Source organism: Mercenaria mercenaria, chromosome 1 (assembly GCF_021730395.1).
Source record: "Mercenaria mercenaria strain notata chromosome 1, MADL_Memer_1, whole genome shotgun sequence".
In the NCBI taxonomy this organism is placed as follows: domain Eukaryota; kingdom Metazoa; phylum Mollusca; class Bivalvia; order Venerida; family Veneridae; genus Mercenaria; species Mercenaria mercenaria.
This window is the reverse complement of record NC_069361.1, coordinates 28,102,377-28,123,593: the sequence shown is the minus strand read 5'-3', so window position 1 is coordinate 28,123,593 and position 21,217 is coordinate 28,102,377. Positions and strand designations below refer to the sequence as shown.

Genomic DNA, 21,217 nt, shown 5'->3' with positions numbered 1-21,217 from the left:
ACATCAAATTCTACAGGATACCTGTGACACTGAAACTGTGGACTGCCCCGCTGATTCATTGTTGCTAACTTGTATTTTGACTTCTGTAAACAAAGAAGGAAGGACAAAAGTGCAGAACTTTTTTTGCCGCCATTTTGTTGAGTGTTCTCGAACCGTGTTCCTGGTGCTCGCCGTAAAAGATGGTGTAAAATTTTGACCCGTGAACAGTGTTCTCGGATCATGTTCTTGGTGTTCGAGCGTGATTCTTGACTACCGGAACAGGCGCCAAAACACCACGAATATGTTCTCGTGCCAAGAACATCCCGCCGGAAGACGCCCATAGTCTAATCATGGGGAAAATTTCTGTGTAGTAATAAAAACAAGGAGCTGCGTTCAATAAACGCTTGATGCCCCCAGTGGCATCCTTGTCGATAGATTTTGCATCTAAGTCCAAAACGAGGTCAAGGTCAAGGTCAAACTGAGGTCAGGTGATGTTTGAAGATGAGGAATGGTCACAGTTTACATCTGTATTAGTATCAATTCATTCTTGTAAGGGGTATTGATGCTAGATGAAAAGGTCCCATTTGGTTAACCAAAAGATGGCCCATATATAAGCAACCTAAGTCCAAAACGAGGTCAAGGTCAAACTGATGTCAGGTGATGTCTGAAGATGAGGAATGGTCACAGGTTACATCTGCATTAGTATTAAGTCATTCTAGTAAGGGGTACTGATGCTAGACGAAATCACTATATGCCTCCCGCATCAGAAGATCCTGGGGGCATAAAAATTCTTCAATGCAATCAGAAGTTAACTGTTTCTACTTGACCTTATTAACAGTGACCTTGACCTTTAACCGACAAGCATAGATCATGTGTTAACACATTGTCTTATCATGGGGAACATTTGTGTGTACCATTAAGATAATCCATCAATGCATATAAACGTTATGGAGCAGAAACAATCTTTACTTGACCTTCAATAGTGACCTTAACCTTTGACCTACAAGCATAAATCATGTACATGCACAATCTACATATTGCCATCTATAATTCACATACCAAGTTTTATGAAACTAGCTTGAATACTTTTTGAGTAACTGCAGGATCCAGATTTGCAAACAGTCAGACAGACGGATGGATGGAGGGCATTCTTAATGTCCCCTCCAGTGTTTAACTGGTAGGGTACTAAATACTGGTAATATCATCCAAGATCAGCTGGGTCAGGGTCTCCAAAAGGTCCTTAATTAAAACAAAAAAAATAAATCTTGACAAATTTTATTATGTGCCACTGACATCATAAAATTTTCTAATGAAACTGATACAAAATCTGTATTATCGCAAATAGATTTTGCAAAATTGCTATTCAAGTTTCAGCAAAAAATCTCTGGCAAATAGTTTGGCAGTTTCATACAAACTTTGATACAAATACCCATTTCTTCCATGTGATTTACAAGTAGTTGTGAACTACTTAGCAAGTTGCTTTCGATTTAATCTTAAAAAAACCTTTGAAAATATGAAACCAAATTTATACAAATCTGATTCAATATAACTAAAAGGTGATATCTGACACCAGTAACACTCATTATAAAGTAATTCTTGACAGGTAACCAAACGTAAGTGTGAACCAGTGTGAACCAGTCCTCCGTTTTCATCCTCAAACACGGCTTGATCATCCACTGTGTAATACGATTTTTATACGCCTCTATTCAAAATAAATATCCTGTAAAAAACAGACACTTAAAGGGAACCTCTCTGCAGATTAATTTATATTTTGGATATGAATGACTTTCATATGACTCAAAAGTATTAAAGAAGATGCAAACAATTTTTCAAACGCCACTGAACAACAAAACCAGACACTGTACCTTCGAAACAGAATGCTTGTCATTTACTGGCCCGCTCATACATCAAAAGATATCAAAGGCTAATAGATTTTTGACACATTAAATAGCAAAAAATATCAATGAAATATTACCACCATCTTAGAAAATTATGTTTCCGTGTAAAGAAACAGAATGTCGTCATCTTGATGATCTTGTTGACTAACCATTTTTTCCGTCAAGATTAATAATGGGTAAATGCCATCTTTTCTGGATTTACAAATGATTTACTTAGCTTGTCACAAAGCAGAGCACTGGATTATGACAAGATACATTTTGGGTTCAAACCTGTATTAGCTCTACTTTTCATTTAACCACTTAATGACCAGTGACATCATGCCTATATCGATATTAGAATATATTAAATTGTCATAAGTCCCTTAAATTTCAATCATGTTCTCTATTCCAAAGAATAATTAAGCTTAAAAAATTATCCCTTTTGCTATCCAACTCCCTAGCACTTAATTCCCTCTGCCAACATGCTCCCCTGTCCCTTCTTCACTTTTGCTATCCTGCTCCCTTAAGTACAGTGTACCTTATTCATTGGTTACCATGCTCCTTAACACCCTTATTCCCATTTTATCATGTTCCCTAGTCCCTTATTCCTTCTGCTACTATGTTATTCATTCATTCCAACCAGACATGTATTTCTTTTTAAACAGAAACAGAAAGTAGACAAAAAATGAGCTGAATGCTGTCAGTTTGACATGATCAAAGACCTTTACAGAATTCCAGAAGCTCTTTATTGCTGCCTCTCTTCAACTCAAGTTACAATTAATAATATATCATTTTTCCATCAATTTTTCTGTAATTCATCATTCTCCCAAGATTATAATCTGGCAATTTTCTCCTCAAAGCAGACCTGCTATTTTTGCATGCTGGGTAATCTACTAATCTGGTGAGCTTTCATGCCTTTTTTAACTTCACTCACTGGAGAGTATTTTCAAATTTTCCACTTCCAACAGTGACCTCACAAAATCTCTGTATGACCTGTCTTTCTTACCAAATTACCTTGTTTTAGAGCAGGTGTAAGTCTTGCCACTCAGCTAATTGACAAAAAATTGTTTCAGGTGTTTTGACAAGTTATTTAATTTCATGATGGATTGTGTCTTAAAAAAGTGTTTGGCATTTAAGGTGTTTTTACATTTGCAACACACAAAGTGACTTTTTCAACAAATGCGAAGTAAAGGAAAAAAAACAATGAAAAAGTCTTTAACATTTAATTGAATATGAGAATAATAAAGACTAATATATCAGTGTAACAAGATGTCATTTTTTGTTTTGACAAGCATTTTTTTTGCAAGTCATTCTAAGCCCCACAAAAAATCTCCAATTTTGGAAAATATGGTATTTATTTACTCAGACACCTTAATGCAGCAGCCAATATTTCCTTATTTGTATATTATATTTTTTATTCAAATTCTAAAGCTCCGCCTACTTAGTAAACCAGCTCCACTGGGGCCTTTCATAAAATTAAACTCCCAAATAATTAATACAGGAAATTTAAAAAAAAAAAAATTAAGCAACACCCTAAGCATATTACCTCATAAAATATGTATACATTAAAGTCAATCAAAACCCTTCTGCAAGGCCTTACGGTGTGGTGCACCTGATCAAAATTCTCCTCACATAATTTCTTACAAAAATCATCAATACTCAGCAAAAATGGCACTAACGGAATAACGAAATGTCAGTTCAGTGTCAAAGTTATTTTCTCAAGGCTTTTTTCGGATCTGTACTAAGGCTTAAGTATGCAGAAAACTAACTTATCAGCCACCTATATTTATTTTGTAGTGTCCGCCACGCAACATTGCAAAAAACCAATTTACTCTTCAATTCTACAAAAACAGACATAGGGACGTTGAAAACATTCTTCGGCTCATCTCACTTCCGATCCCAGTTTGTGTTTCTCTCAGAGAAACTGAAACAAAATGAATGATACTGCTGTTTGCAATACATTCAGCCAAGTCTACATGCAATCCCTTAGAAGTCTTCAGTTTGTACTCTGTATAAATGCTAAAGCAAACATACTGAGTCTTTTTTCTAAGCCCTCTCTCCTACCTCACCAAAGAAAAAGAAAGAAGAAAACAACACCAGCCAAACAGTATTTGGACACCAAGCTTCTGATTGGTTGTCTCTAACCTTGAACTGACCAATAATAGGTACCTTTACATAATGAGACTGTCATGGAGTCCCTTATGAAAAACCTTCCCTATTGTCAGTGTGTGGTCAGTTTATGTCCAGTGTGTTTCCAGTCAATAATACTCTAAAATCCAGTTACTTGCCAGCCTATTTCCAGAGCTGACAATAAACTGATCCAGTGTGTTGCCACTTAATAACCATCATGTGTCCATGTGCTTGTCAGCTGATTTCCAGACCTGAAAACCAGCTGTAAAATTTAACTTCCAGTCTGCTGTCAGTTTATATACAGTTTGTTGTCAGTGATGTTTGTAATGACGTTTTAACAAAATTTCATGATTTTTCATATAAAACTATTTGAAGGGTCTAAATTATATAGAGGTATTCTGGAAATAAACACTGACAACAATCTGGCAACAAACTGGTATGCAATGTCATCTGCACACACATGGATAACAAACTGACAACAACGGGTTTTTGGACATTTCCAGTCTGTTGTCTTGTATTGTCAGTGCACAGCCAGTCAAACTGGAAATATTTTTTCTGACAACACACTGGCATATTGCCAGTGTGTTGTCTTGTATTGTCAGTGTATAGTCAGTCACAACATGCCAGGCTCTTCTTACATGGACTAAGAGAAACACTTAGCAAACTGGAATCATTATTTAAAGTTTTAACTAAATTCCTTTATGCAGTACAAGTTATGAGCACTTATACATTAGTGTTTTTTGTTTTGGGTTTTACGCCGTTTTTCAACAGTATTCAGTCATGTAAACAGGGTATACATTAGTGTGGCAGATGGATTAGTTTGTTGTTTGTTTTGGGTTTAATGCTGTTTTTTCAACAGTATTTCAGTCATATACACAGGGGGCAGTTAACCTAACCAGTGTTCCGAATTCTGTACCAGTATAAACCTGTTCTCTGTAAGTAACTGCCATCTTCCCCACATGAATCCAGAGGTGGATGACTAATGATTTCAGACACAAAGTCATTTATCAAATAGTCACAAGAACATAAGCACCGTCCTAAGATCGAACTCACGACCCCATGATCCGTAGATCGACGCTCTACCTACTGAGCTAAAGATGGACTAGTTGCCCAATCATATCGCTTACTACTCAGTGTTACAATTTTTTTTATTTCCACCTAGAAATTGTCTTTATTACCATGTATTGTCATAAATTGTCAGTAACTAGGAAGTTTGTTTCCAGTTTAGTGTCAGTATATATTTTTTCTAGTTATTCTTTTTAATGTTTAATATGAATTTTAATGTGACTTAAAACCTTCATTTGCTTGTGACTCATTTTAATACAAATTCAGATTTGCAATATTTCAGTTATCAATAATATAATATTGAAACACAAAGGAAATTTTACAAAGATTATGGTAAATCTGCAAGTTAATTTTACAGGGTAGCGAAAATACATGACCTTTAAAATTTCTGTATCTGTTATAGCAAAAATACTTGTTGCGGACAGAATCGTGTTACAATGAAAACAAGTACATTAAAAGATGAAAAAGTACCTTTACAATGTGCCCATCAGTGCTGGAAAACTATTGAAAACTGAAAATAGTTTTGGAGGGAAAAATCAACACTTGGCCATTTTGATAAGGTTCTTGTATTTTTTTTGCGTGAAAATTGCTAAGATGGGTATATTGCCAGTTTATTGCCATTGTGTAGCCAGTGCATTGTCAGAATCTGCTCTGAGAAAAATTTATATCCAAATGTACTGTCAACATACAGCAATCCATACATATTGTCACTTATGTAATTTTTATCTCGATTATTCAAGAATAGAAGTTATTGGACGTGCCCTATGTTACTTTCATTTTTCTTTATTTTTTTTTATTTACAAACATATAGATTGAAACTAATTACACACTTGTTCAATGTCATGACCTGACAATTGTACTAGCAGGTCCATAACTATACTTTTTTCCAAAATTAAAGCCCATTTTTCACATAGCATTTTTCTTAAGTTTTGTATGCAAGCTGGTATCTCAGTACTCATTCAATTCGATATAGAAATTATGTTTTTTATTTCCAATTTCTTGCCATTTTCCTGCCAGATTTCTTCCAGACACTGGAAACAAGCTTGACAATTATTGTCAGTTTGTTTACATGCTGATTGTTATGAGCCAGTTTATTAATGTCATATAGTTTGCAGATTATCCCAGAACTGGAAATAGATAGGAAATAGGTCACATATTATTTCAGCTAAACTTTTTTTCTTGGAAGTTTGTTCCCTTAATAGGAGTCGATTATTTCCAGTTACCTTTTTTGGACAGACGGTCACAGACAATGACAGTTATTGCAGCTTAATGATAGTTGTTTAACCATCATTTCATTTTCGTAAGGGGTCTGCAAAATAATCTTCAAATGAGGAAATGAAAATTTGCATTTTCCTAAACAAATTTATTGTCAGCATTAGCGTACTATAAGGCAGGTTAATTAAGTATTGTCTTCACCTAAAGTTCAGTACCTGTCTACTTAAATTAGTCTTCAAGTCAAACTCTATCTGCATCGTCTTTCTTCACCAAGAACTAGATGAGATACGGCTGAAATAGTTTATAAATGCTTTAGTATGAAACATTACAAAATATAGAGAAAGGGAGTAGAGGTTTACTCTCAGCTACACTCTGGTGTACATTAAATTACTTTAATCAGCCACTTAAACAGAAAACTAAAAATAATGCATTTAGAGTATGTATAGCAAAAATATGACATTTCTTAAAATTAAGCAAATGAATTTTAAATTAGCTGCAAACTGAAGTTAAGTTACCCCAAATATAAAAGCATTCTCCATGAATATTCCCCAAAGCGATTAACAGACACTGGTATCAAAATTTAAAGAAAGTCATTTTCAACAGTTTCAATTTGTTTAAGAAATAAAAATGCTGTAATATAATTTCTCTATGGCTAAAGCCATCTCATTATCGTTACCTCATTACAGCAATTTTCGAGGTTTTAGAAGCTGGTACTCCAGGAACATTATTGTTACCGAAGCAATTTGCTCTATAATAACATAGGCTAAGAGCTTTAATTATCATTACAATACTCAGCAATGAAGTCTTCCTAAATTCCACTGTACAAGATTAGAAGTACAGTTTTGATTACAAACTCTTCAATGTCTTATTTAAGACACACACCTGACAGACCTATGTTACATTATCAATATGAGAAAGGACCTAGACAGACCTTTACTTTATTTTTGGGGAAAATCTGTTTTACTATAATTTGTAACCAAGATTCCAGCAGCAGTAGTGGTAGCAGCAACATCAGCAGCAGTTACAGTAGCAGTTACAGTAGCAGCAGTTACAGTAGCAGTAACATCAGCAGCAGTTACAGTGGCAGTAACATCAGCAACAGTTATAGTGGCAGTAACATCAGCAGAGGTTACAGTGGCAGTAACATCAGCAGAGGTTACAGTGGCAGTAACATCAGCAGCAGTTACAGTAGCAGTAACATCAGCAGAGGTTACAGTGGCAGTAACATCAGCAGCAGTTACAGTAGCAGTAACATCAGCAGAGGTTACAGTGGCAGTAACATCAGCAACAGTTACAGTAGCAGTAACATCAGCAGAGGTTACAGTAGCAGTAACATCAGCAGCAGTTACAGTAGCAGTAACATCAGCAGCAGTTACAGTGGCAGTAACATCAGCAGCAGTTACAGTGGCAGCAACATCAGCAGCAGTTACAGTGGCAGTAACATCAGCAGCAGTTACAGTGGCAGCAACATCAGCAGCAGTTACAGTGGCAGCAACATCAGCAGCAGTTACAGTAGCAGTAACATCAGCAGCAACATCAGCAGCAGTTACAGTAGCAGTAACATCAGCAGCAGTTACAGTGGCAGTAACATCAGCAGCAGTTACAGTGGCAGTAACATCAGCAGCAGTTACAGTGGCAGCAACATCAGCAGCAGTTACAGTGGCAGTAACATCAGCAGCAGTTACAGTGGCAGCAACATCAGCAGCAGTTACAGTGGCAGCAACATCAGCAGCAGTTACAGTAGCAGTAACATCAGCAGCAGTTACAGTGACAGTAAAATCAGCAGCAGTTACAGTAGCAGTAACATCAGCAGCAGTTACAGTGACAGTAACATCAGCAACAGTTACAGTAGCAGTAACATCAGCAACTGTTACAGTGGCAGTAACACCAGTAGCAGTAGCAGCAATAACATCAGCAGCAACAGTAGTAGCAGCAACATCAGCAGCAGCAGTTACAGTAGCAGCAGTAACATCAGCAGCAACATCAGCAGCAGCAGCAGTTACAGTAGCAGTAACATCAGCAGCAACATCAGAAGCAGTAGTAGAAGCAACAGCAACAGTAGTAACAACAAAATCAGCAGCAACAGTAGTAGCAGCAGTTGTAGCAGCAGCAGCAGCAGTAGTAGTAGTAGTAGCAACAACAGCAGCAAAAATACCAGAAATGTTACTAAGGACTCTGAGAAGCTGTTATAACTGTAGTTCACAAGTTGCAATAACTGTGCATGTGGTAATAATAGTTTATAATCTTACTTTAAAAATTTAACAAGTGCTATTTTCTGTAATATATAAATTGTAACCCAGCTGTAATATAGTTTATCATCAAATAGTTATATATATTTCAGTTTAATGTGGTATTAACTGTCATAGCTTTTTGCCGCCATATGATTTATTTACTGGTGAACATGACATCCATAAATTTCTGATCAGGTATCAATCAAGCACCTAATATAGAACTACAGGTACAGGGTGAGACATAAACGTTAAACATCCTCCAACTTTGCTCCTTCACAAACACATACACATGCATCTTCTGCATTAGCTCCTGTCAAAATAATGGGGATTTTTTAAGGGATCAAGTTTTGTAAACTGGTAAAAGACCACCTACAAACAACATAAATGGACCATATATTACCCCAGCTACATGTTAATGGAGATCAAGGTTAAAGAAAAACAGATTTCCGTGTCAAGATTACACAGTAGTCATGCAGTAACTCATTTTAAGTGTGCTCACTTTCAGTTTTTACAATTTTAAAAGCCTTAAGTATATAAGAAAGCTGTTAAGAGAGAAATTCATAAATCATGAAGTTACAAAGTATGTTTGTACTTATACAAATTAACTATGAAAGAAGTGAAATAAAAGCGTTGCTAAGATTATTAAATCAACTTGTTTGTCTTTCCTTGTGATGTCACAGATATTAAATGGTTAAATATACTTGCTTAATTTACTTTGTGTAGCAAACATCCACAAATATAAAATAATTCAAAGACCGCAAGTTCATTCTTACAGACAAGAATATTAAACCGCAACCATACTCTGCAGTTATTTAGTAAAATGTTTTCAAACACTGCCCCTGCGAAATGCAGTTCTTGAAATCATGAACACTTCAAACCATTAAAGAACTGCTCATGAACTAACCTTCAACAGTTCCTCATTTGAGTTCATGAATTTTTGGACATGAACTGTCCTTAAAAAGTTTTCATGAACTACTAAAGAATCACACAGAGTTCTTGAATTGTCCATGATAAAAGGTTAAAGAAACAATCATGATGTTATTTTCTTGAATCTTTCATGCACTACTCATGACATGTAGTTCATGAACTAATGAAGAATCATGTTCATGAACGGTTCACTGCTAGTTCCTGAAGATAAAATGGCACAATAAAAACATATAGAAAGAAGTTCATGAACTATTCATGTTCAACAAAATATCAAGAACTATTCATGAAGTGAACAGTTAATGAACTGTTCATGTACATTAGTTCTTGAAGTCATCTTTCACTTTTCATGCACTGTTCAGGAACACGGTATTTAAGAATGTTTCAAGAATTTGTGCCATTTTATCTTCACGAACAATTCATGAAGTGTTCATGAACTCCATTCATGAAATATGCATGCACTGTTCATGAACGGTAACGTTTCATTTTGCAGGGGTGACCAGATAATTTAGTTTATTTATTTTTGACAAAAACACAACAAACATGTTATATTAAGTTGATGAAATGATATTCAGTGTAATTAGGTACCATCTGCATGATTGTGTTTTCTATTAAGGTAACCAGAAATTACAGCCTGCTCCATTAATCTTATCATTAATTTCCCCAAAGCTATTAAAAGAGAATAGATCTACACCTATTCTATATAATCATTTATATACAATCTAAAAATCAAAACTGTTATTATCGCTAGCAATTTTGTTTTAGTTTTCAATGGTTTTTACTAACAATGTACAACTTAGTATGTTTTGTTTGTTTGTTTTGGGTTTAATGCCATTTTTCAACAGTATTACAGTTATGTAATGGCAGGCAGTAAACCTAACCAGTATTCCTGGATTTTGTACCAGTATTTATCTGTTTTCTGCAAGTTACTGCCAATGTCTTTTATCAAATCGTTGCCAAGTACATACGCTTCGCCTGGAGATCGAACTCACGACCCTGCAATCCATAGATGTGTGCTTTCCTTATTGAGCTAAGTGGGCTGATCAAACTTTGTATGAGGTTGAACTACAGACTGTATAAAGTACTTCTCCTATTTGCAATATTATGTTGTTTTGAATTCATTCATTTGTCTCAGGGTCAGCAGGTCAAAGCAGGATAGCATAAAAAATTACTCAGCCAATGTACCAGTCAGTTAACCTGATAATCAGTAGATAATTACATATAGAAACATGGCAAATTAGAGGTAATGAGATAATAGCTTATATTGTTACAGGTTAATTAAGGTTAAACATTGACTGCAGGAAGTTATTATGGCTATCAGCATGTCCAAACTGTAGGAAGTCAAGCTTGTATCAATGAAACTGGTGTTCTCCATCAGACATGCTTTTTTCCCAGGAAACTGGACATGCACTCAAGTATAACTGCAAGCATTAACCTTATAAAAATCATCTGTCCACAGTTTGTGCTGTATTACTAGTATATTCAATGCATGTTTTCTTGGCAAAAATTTGAGAATACAATTGTGAAAATTGGACACTGGGCAATAGCATTGAATATTGATCCACAGTGTATAATAATAGAATAATTTTTATACGCTTCTGCTAACATTATAATTTAACAAATACATTTTCCATGACTGTCAATGTAAGACAATCTTATGCCTCAGGTCAGCCTCCTATATATATATTCTATATTTAACTTAGAAAAGTAAAGGTCAAGGTTATACTTTGTTTTTACTGACCGCTAAAAGTATGATGCCTTGCCCTTTAAGTGGTCAAACTGTCATACAGATCCATGTTATCTTAAAATTTCTTTAAAATATTTTAATTAGAACTAGAATTATGTCCATTATAAGGACAAGAATGAAGCAACATTATAACTGTACCATCCTCTATATAGCAAAAACTATCAAAGAGCCTTAACTGCAGTAAAAATGTTCACAGAAAAAAATCCTTCCTTTCTGCTCTTCTGCACATCAAGCTTGGTCATTTGTGAAAGTTTGAAACAAATCAGGCTAATAGTGCAGGAGGAGATGGACACACACTACTTTTCTCTATTTCTATATAGCAAAACTATCAAAGGGCCATAACTGTGGATAAAATAGTCACAGAAAAAAAACACCTTCATTTATGGACATCTGCCCATCTAACTTGTTCATCTGTGCAAGTTTGAAGCGAATCAGGCAAATAGTGTGGGAGGAGTTCGACACTCAAGATTTTGGGACATAATGTACATATGGACAGCAGCAATGCTATATACCACCCCCCCCCCATAAAAACTGTGAAACTGTGAGAAAATTACTAAGTATAAAAATTACAGACTTCTGAACACTGATATATGGAACCAACTATGCCACAGAGAAATACATTTTTCCATGCACCTGACATATGCAAACGAGATTTCTCCCTCACATTCCCTGTAAATGAGTACACAGATATCATTTATTTTCAAAAGCATTAATTAGAAATGCTATTTGCCAGGGGATTTAAGAAAGTAAAATAAACAAATCCTGCTGAATTAATCATTTCAAAGGACAGAAAAGTGAAAATTTATTGTCTGATTCGCAGCAAATATAAACATTAATTACCCAGTCATATCAACAGTGAAATTGCGGCGGCAGACGTACCGTGAAGACCTTGCCAACTGCAGTTGGTGGTCCAAACGATGAACAAATTTTCTTTTAAACTGTTTGAGAAAAGACAAATGATTAAATGCATGTGAATATATCTGCATGAATGTTGTTTCAAGTTGCACTGTAAATTAATTAATTTCACACCAAGGAACTGCTTTGAAGTTGGTTACCTTATGCACAGCAAGTGCAAATAAGCCTTACATCAAAAACGTAACTACCAAAATACACAACCATTCCTCAAAAATGTCAATTCAATTCTAAATTGTCCACATATTTCACTAATACCATGTTTTTCCTTTCGATACTTTATCAAATGGTATCAATGAAATTACCGATAGGATTTTATATAAAGTCATGACGATATTTACTTTTCTCAATCACTGCTTCCTTTTTCAAGTCCAATGCATACAACATCAAAGCTGTACGATTAACATATTGTTTTGATGTGACATGCAGCCATATTTATGCCTTTAATAAGCCAAAACAACAGTTGCAAAGCCTGAAATTTATATGACATTTAAATTAATATAAGATATAGTGAGTGGACAAATGGTTGGCTATAATTTTGCAATGAACAAACACATTCCTTTGAAATAGCAGCAAATATATCTTAGATTTAATTAGAGAAAAGAAAATAATTTTTGTCACTAGCTCTGGGTCATTCAGAACAAAAAATTATTTGTCAAACACATCAGAAATGCTTGCAATTAAGTATACACATATTTTATTTTTTTTATTATGTTTCTTTATCACTGCAGATGAGTTATTAGTCCATATTATGAGGAATGTCAACAAAATAATTAATTATTAAATTAATTAATGCATCAAGACTGCACATTGTTCTGCTGCTACGTATAAAACCCTACACACATGCAAAATACATAATTCTTACTACTTTGTACCTATACCTTACAGGCCTTTTAAAAGTCCACCTGGTGACTGTATACAGCTGAACCTGCTTTAGCCACTGTCTGTACTAAACAGCCAGTTGCCTTAACCAGCAGCCAGTTAACTTCACATATGAACTTTTGTTCTAATTTTAACCTTGCTTAAGCAGCCACCTGCTTTAAACTATCAGACTGTGCCTTTCCCTTGTCTGGTTGCTTAATAAACTATCAGACTGTGCCTTTCCCTTGTCTGGTTGCTTAATAAACTATCAGACTGTGCCTTTCCCTTGTCTGGTTGCTTAATATGGTTTGACTGTAGTCAAAATTATCTAAATGAATGAGCTATGTTGGCAATTTTAGTTTTTATAACCAATTATGGTAAAAAAAAACATGTATTTTAAAAGTTCAACACTATTTAAATGAACTAATTAAACTGCATTTCAATACAGTCATATTGAATAGGTTACAAAAATAATTTCTTTTATTGAAACCGCAGTTTTGTTAAGACCTCATCAATGGTGCATAAATTACTTTTCCAAAGACTTAAAAAAATTCTTCAAGTCTCAATCATGTGAAGTTGTATACTAAATCCGGTTTATTTTAGCATATTTACTGAAAATGCAAGACCAATTAAATCTTAAATCTCCAAATTCTTTCAAACACTTCGTTTCCTCGGCAGGGAACTAAATCTCCTTTCATTCTCGATACATTTCCACTTTTTTTTCAATTAGGATTAAGTATGACACTTGTATAGGATGATGAAAAGTTATATTATGTAAGTATTTCAGAATAGGTGAAAGGTTTTAAAAGTAATTATAACCTCGTAGCAAATTATAATTACAAATTTGTATAAAGTTGAACGGGTAAGATCCCTATTTGCAAATTACATAAAAAACAGTAATTCAAAACTAGCGACCATATTTTATAGAGCCGTCAATCAAGACATCTGCTGTGTCATACATCAGCGATGAATTTAAGCAAACTTAATTGTCCCAAAAATAACTGTCCTACCCATACCCAATTGGAGTCATTATACAAAATGGACGCATGCGGCTCCTCGTAAAACAGACTGGGGGACAGGTGGCGAGGGTCATGCTAGTACTTTTTTATCTAAAAGTTTATTGACTTTAATTTATTAAAATATCAAACTTTTAGAAAACAGCATAAAGGTTAGATCATATCTAGATTGGCTATCATACACATACTGATATTAATTTTCACTAGAAACACTCAAAAGCAATAAAACGATCGCAAATTTATATTTTGAACCTCAGGCCATGATGCCAGGTTCGTAATTAAATACACATAAAACGATGAACAAAAATAATACATTCAATTATATTTTATGTTTTATTAAGTCATGGTGTATTTGTGATCAAAGGTAACAATAAACAGAAAATACTTCAGCGTTACATCATTATAAGTTATCGGCAAAAATTTACGTAAAAATTACAAATATAATAATCTCTGCAACAACAAAAAGTTGAATCAAATGTAAGAAAGTGAAGAGTGCTTCAGGTGGAATTGAAATAATATTAGAACATTTAAGAGGTTTTCTTGCAGCATTATGAAAACCTGTTGCACAAGGGATTAGAAGGTGCAAACCCTTTAATATAATCCCTTACGTAAACTGCTAAACTGCGGGATCAGTCAAGGGTTACAATTATCTGTCTCAGTGGTCACTTTTAACAGATGTTACATAGCATACTTCAACAATGCTCTAATAATCTGGCAAATATTTACCTTGATAAGGCTTTTAGAAATACTGAAGTGTTCGTCCGAATTAAGTATCAAAGTTCCAAAGTAAACTATAGAGGATTTGATAAGCAATATGTTATAACAAGTCTGAGACTTTCAAAAGCTCTAACATCAGTACATATTCCTGATAATTTTAAACTAATCATTGGTCAGTCTTGAAATTTGATTTAAATGGCCAATCAATAAAAATTCTAGAGCTCTAACCTTAGAAACCATGGATTTCAATACAGTGTATGGGCTTTAGTTTGTATTACAAATCTTATACATTATATTTACATGAAATTACATGTACAGCACTGTGTAGAACAAAATTGATTTGAAACTATATAATTATCAGATTTTAAAATCCCGACCATCAAAGTGACCCATGTTATTGTACCCGAAGCTGAGGTAAGCAATCGTCCACATCAAAGTGGTAAATGTCATCGGTTTTCAAGAGCTCTTCTTGTGCGTCATGGTGACCACTTCACAAAGTCGGCATTGATACTGATGGCACAGATTGGCCAATTCTGCAGATAGCGTGGACAGTTCAATTGTCTTTTGTTTGTCCACAACACCACTTATAATGTGTCATCCTGTATAATATATGGTCCTAATAAAAGTATCATCTTTGGACAATAAAAGGGAAAGATTTGCAATGGTCGAATAGAATCATACTTAAGTGATGTTTGAAGAATTTAAAGTAAATTGTACAGCAAGACAAAGCTCAAAAACATACAAGCTGTAGCTACCTTCTAGAAAAAGCATTCTGGGTAAGTCTCTATTAAGGCAAAAGATTACCACACCAGCATGGGAGGGCTCAAGTTTGATTTTATGTATGTTCCTGGAGTAAATACTACTGGCAACTTAGTCATTTTCAATTCGAATTTAATTGAAAAAAAATCAAAAATTAGTAACATGAACCAAATCTTTGAAAACATCTTTGAAGTGTTATATTTCAAACGAATTTTCAGTTTGCCTCATTAATCCATCATCACCGTTTTTCTATCGCCATATCGCAAGTTTTTAAGGATGCTCATGAAGGGTAAAATTAACCGCAATTAAAGTGTAACAAGCCATACTGGTTTTTTTGCAGGGAGTAAAGACATATTTTTATTGAATTAAAATGGTATACAAGTTAAAGAATTATGCTTGTCACCCGAAACAGAGGTCAGTTTGGAAAATCTGTTCGTATTTTCCTTCTTCAAAAAATTGCGAGTTTCTAAAGTAAACAATCCCAGTGTGCTGAGAAGTAAAAGGGTCAAAAGTGGCCATTTAAGAGTGTACCCATGTCCATATTAAGACCACATTAGCGATGACGAACAATAGTGGCTGTCTTCTCCTTTGAGCAGGTGATTGAAAAACTGAAATTAATGGCAATAGAAAAACGTCCCAAAATGCCTCACACATGAAATTGAAAGTTCATGTAGGGGGGACTTAATTTTGTCAACAATGAACTACAATACAAAGCTGTATGACACTGAAAAATGTGCGAGGGAAACCCAGAGAAAAAAGGCAAGGAGAAAAGCATAATTTGGCCAATATTCCCTTCTGCCACAAATTTAAAATTTGAATGCAAACCCGAAATAATGAAACAAGTAAAAATTTGTTAAAATGTGTGAAACTGGTGTTACATGACAACACCTTAAGAAAACTGATTCATCACTAGGAAAAATGATATGCACAACAGTGACTGAATCATGCACAATTTGAATTAATTGGGGTGTGTTTTGTTATTTCTATCTTCAGTTTTTTGACAGTTCTTTGAAGTTTCTGTTAAAGAGGATCAGAAAAAACAAGACCCTCAAGATATATTAAGGCAACAAGAGTTGTCACAAACTGCTGTATTATCTCTTTTTGATCTTTTTTTCAAGATTTAAGGCAGACAGATTTTTTTCTGCAAACTTCTTTGTAAGTTTACTGATGAATCAGCGTAAATAAATCAAAATAAAGTATATAAAAGGAAACAGTTTTCTTTTGTAATCAAGAAAAAAAAGTTTGGGAATTGAAACCAAGACAGGTGATATTTGGAAGAAACATAGGGAAAGATATAATCGGAAAACCCGGTTATTCTATGAACCCAGCACCCTTACAGCATGTATGTAATTGGATGTGTGCATTATACACGAAAAAAAAAAACAAACACACACACAAAAACATAAGAGAAAATAAAACATACTCACAAACAACAAGGACAACATAAATAAATAAAAAAAAAAACAAACAAGAAATGAATTCTAGCTTAGTTAATTTATTAGATACTGTCTTATAATAAATGGGTTCAGACCTGGTAACTTCTGACAATATTACTCCTTAATATTGAACATAAACTGCAAAATAAGTCCTTTCAGGCAGTCCTGAAAGCTCTGGTAATACAGAACTGCAGTGGCTTTTCTCACACTACATCGGGCAGATGGCACAATTTGTTTACCTATATATTTGTTCATCTATCATGACATTAATTGTTTGTCAAATATAAACTGACCATTAACTATGTTCCTGGTTATCGGTCATCCACCCCCTAGTTATGTCTGTGAAGCATGCCAGCTGTCATAAGCCTTTAACAAGACCACTTGTGTGCCTCTTAAAACCATCTAATCTTTAGGAACAAAATACAAACAGATCTTAGGTCATTCAATGTATGCTAAAGTGTACAGAACTTCAAAATAACAGTCAAAATCAAAATGGCCATAGGATATATTTCTATCAAAATGGTTGCAAAGCATAATTATTCCTATCAAAATGGTCATGTGACATATTTCTATCACAATGGCCACAATTTAAGGCACATTTCTTTCAAAATGGTCACAAGGCATATTTGTATATGGCGTATTAATACATGTATCAAAATGATCACAATGCATATTATCAAAATGGCCTCCAACAAATTTCTATCAAAATGGCCTCCAACAAATTTCTATCAAAATGGCATCTAAGCATATTTCTATCAAAATGGCCTCCAAAATTTCTATCAAAATGGCATCTAAGCATATTTCTATCAAAATGGCCTCCAACAAATTTCTATCAAAATGGCATCTAAGCATATTTCTATCAAAATATTGTAAGGCATATTTCCATCAAAATTGCAGTATGGCATATTTCTATCAAAATGGTAACAAAGGCATATTTCTACCAAAATGGCCAAAAAAGCATATTTCACAAATCATAAAGGCATATTTAGAACTATTAAATGTAAGGCATGTTTCTATCAAAATGGTCACAAAGGCACATCTCTAACAAAATGGTAGAAAGGCATATTTCCATCAGAATGTTCATAAAGGCATATTTCTATCAAAATGGTCAAAAAGGCATATTTCTATCAAAATGGTCAAAAAGGCATATTTCTATCAGAATAGTCATAAAGGCATATTTCAAACAAAATGGTCAAAAAGGCATATTTCTATAAAAATGGTCAAAAGGCATATTTCTATCAAAATGGTCACAATGGCATATTTCTATCAAAATGGTCACAAAGGCATACTTCTCTCAGAACGGTAAAATAGGCATATTTCTATCAGAATGGTCACAAAGGCATATTTCTATCAAAATGAACACATAGGCTTATTTCTATCAAAATAGTAATCCTGAAGAAGCTGTATGGCTTGCGGAAATGAAAAATTTATCTTTCGGCTCTAGTTAACTTCTCAATTATTTTGGTTCAGTTAATATAGGAAATGGAATACTACATGTCGCATTGCTTCAAATGTCAAGAAAGTCTTATTTCACAAAGCTTTCAGACAGAAAAATTTAATTGCCAGAGAAAAAACAAAAAGAAATATAAAACTGAAAATATATTGTACAGCTGTATGCAATAAATTGTAAATTAAATTATTAGCAGTATGCAGCTACTGAAATTTCTATTAACAATACACACTAAGAACTAAACTAATAAATGTCAGCATGAAAATTAGGGCACACGTTATTAAGCCTACAGGAGTAACGAGGGGTGTCTTTCTACAAATTGCTCGGAGACCTTCAGTCTGGCATGAGCAATGTTTTACAGAGCAAAATACAAAAATTCTACAAGTTCAAACAGAAAACTAGCATATTAAGACAAAATAACCCGAAACAATTCTTTACTCAGTGGCCTTTACGTTACCTATACATTGAATCGCCACCTATCTAAAGCTATTATGTGGAGAACATCTAGAAAAAAATTGTTACAACATTAAAAATTTGAAAAGCCAATTGCAACAGTTGAGGTGATTGGCAAAGAAAAAATCTCTCCACTGATAAAGGGAATCCTAACAGAAAAACAAACATCAGCAAATCTTGTGAAAATATTGACACAAGTTTGTGAAACATGAATTGTTACCTACAGTAAGGTTTTGTTCACTTTTGTGTCCACATTCATTAACTATTTAAGCTCTGAGGACAATAAAGGACAATATGAGCAAACACTTGAAATTTTTGACAACTCTCAATCGCTCCTTAGTTAAATGATGAATATTTTAGTGACCGAGAAAAGTACAACTGTCAGTATACAGGGCAGGGAGTAAAAAATAAAATACTGTTAAAAACATGGTTGGACTTATTGGCCACTATATAAAATGTAACGTCTCTGTTTCAAATCCTGCAACATCACAAAAAAATACTGAACGTGGCTATAATTTTTATCAGATTTGATAAACATTAACTAAACCGTTCATGATTTGTTGTAACTGATACTGCATAAAATGAACAATTACATTTTTGTATATCAAACATTAAGTCTAACATAACTAATAACTTACAAATATCATATTTCTAAAGATGGTGTATCTGTATATAAAATGAAGAATATAACAAATTTAGTACATTTTTATCATTCTCTATTTGAAACTATTAAAGAGCAATGATCTAAGATAACAGATCTCAAGCTGCAACAGAACGCTACAGTAGTCCATGAACTTCAAAGTACATCTAATATTGAAAGATCTATCAAAAACACAACTCTTTTACAGAATCTATTGCATTTCGTCATAAAGTAAATGCAAATGATGGCAGTATGATGTTGTTGCATGGTTCGTGTAATTGCTACGATGACAGACAAATTGCTTTTACTGCACGAGAAAAGCACAATAATGTGTCAAAATGTAAAACTTCTTAATCAGATGCATATTGCAGTGAGGTTGGTAGAAGAAATTCCTGGATTCTTGTCCATATTTCTACAGGCAATGTGGCTGACTACGAAACTAGGAAAGTTTTACAGAAAAGATTGAACAAATTTTATCATTTGAACCAATTTTATGGTAGGATACTAGTAAGTAGCCTTATTCATCTTGCTTCTAAGGATTGCTTATTTCACATTCCGATACTTTAAAAGTTACCATGATTCCTCTTCAAAGTATCACGCTGCATGCTGACCTACAGATACCTTCTATTATTTGGACTAATGTCTAAATAAAACTTATAATATATTTAGTTGTCTCATATAAAAGGGCAAATCCTGGGTATATCAAGCAGATTTATATATACATGTATTATGTTATATACATTTTAATACCAAGAATCTTAAATTGCTATGAGAATCATATTCAATAATATCTGTTACTATGGTACGTTGTCTAGATTAATATTCTTTTGTAGTTATCACTTACATTGAATATCAAGCGTAGCTTCACCACTCTGCAAAGAAAACCCAGTAGTAACGTTTGTCGCTATGCATTGGAAAGGACCTGTGTCTTGCTCTCGTGTAACGCGTAAAATCCGTAAATTGCTCCCGTCCTGAAACCTCCGACTTGTGTTTGTGACTGGCTTTCCGTTGTGTATCCAGTGAAACTGTATATGTCTGGGATTTGAAACACCACATAGTAACGTTAATTCTGTCGCTTCTATAACAGCTTGATCTGTGGGTTTTAGGTTAAAGTAAAATGTATCTTGTCCATTGCTTACACATATACCTGAAAATATAATGAATTTTATTAGTTTGTGAATTCACATCCTGAATTTAGTAACTAGTCAACACTGTAATTATGATGGAAAATAATTTTGAAGTCGAATTATTCAAATAACTGACAAGATTAAATTTGGTACTTAATTGTATCGCTACCAAGATGTTAATTGTACAGATGTGTGATACTTGTATGGATACTGTACATGTTACTTGTACGGATACATATTATTTGTACAGATATGTGTTACTTGTAACGGTACATGTTACTTGTATAAATACCTGTTACTTGTATGGGTACCTACTTGTACGGGTACGAGTTACTTGTATCGGTAAGTGCTACTTGCACAGGTACAGGTACATGTTACTTCTACGGATATATGTTACTTCTACGGGTACATGTTACCTGTATGGGTACATGTTACTTGTATGGGTATGTGTTACTTGTAAAGTTACGTGTTACTAGTATGGGTACATGTTATTTACACGGGTATATTTTACCTGTATGGATACATGTTACTTGTATGGGTATGTGTTCCTTGTACAGGTACCTGTTACTTGTACAGGTACGTGTTACTTGTAAGAGTACATGTTACTCCTACAGGTATGTGTTACTTGCATGAGTAAGTATTACTTATACGGATACATGTTACTTGTACGGGTATGTG

At 34.1% G+C, this 21,217-nt stretch overlaps 1 protein-coding gene across 1 annotated transcript in view; it reads right to left on the bottom strand.

The window, feature by feature from the left end:
* LOC123542913 (inactive tyrosine-protein kinase 7-like) overlaps positions 1-21,217 on the bottom strand; it is a 142,166-nt gene that overhangs the window by 113,193 nt on the left and 7,756 nt on the right. Inside the window, exon 2 of the mRNA XM_053542959.1 lies at positions 20,257-20,559. Within this exon, the coding sequence (XP_053398934.1) occupies positions 20,257-20,559 (303 nt within the window). The remainder of the gene's footprint in view (positions 1-20,256; positions 20,560-21,217) is intronic.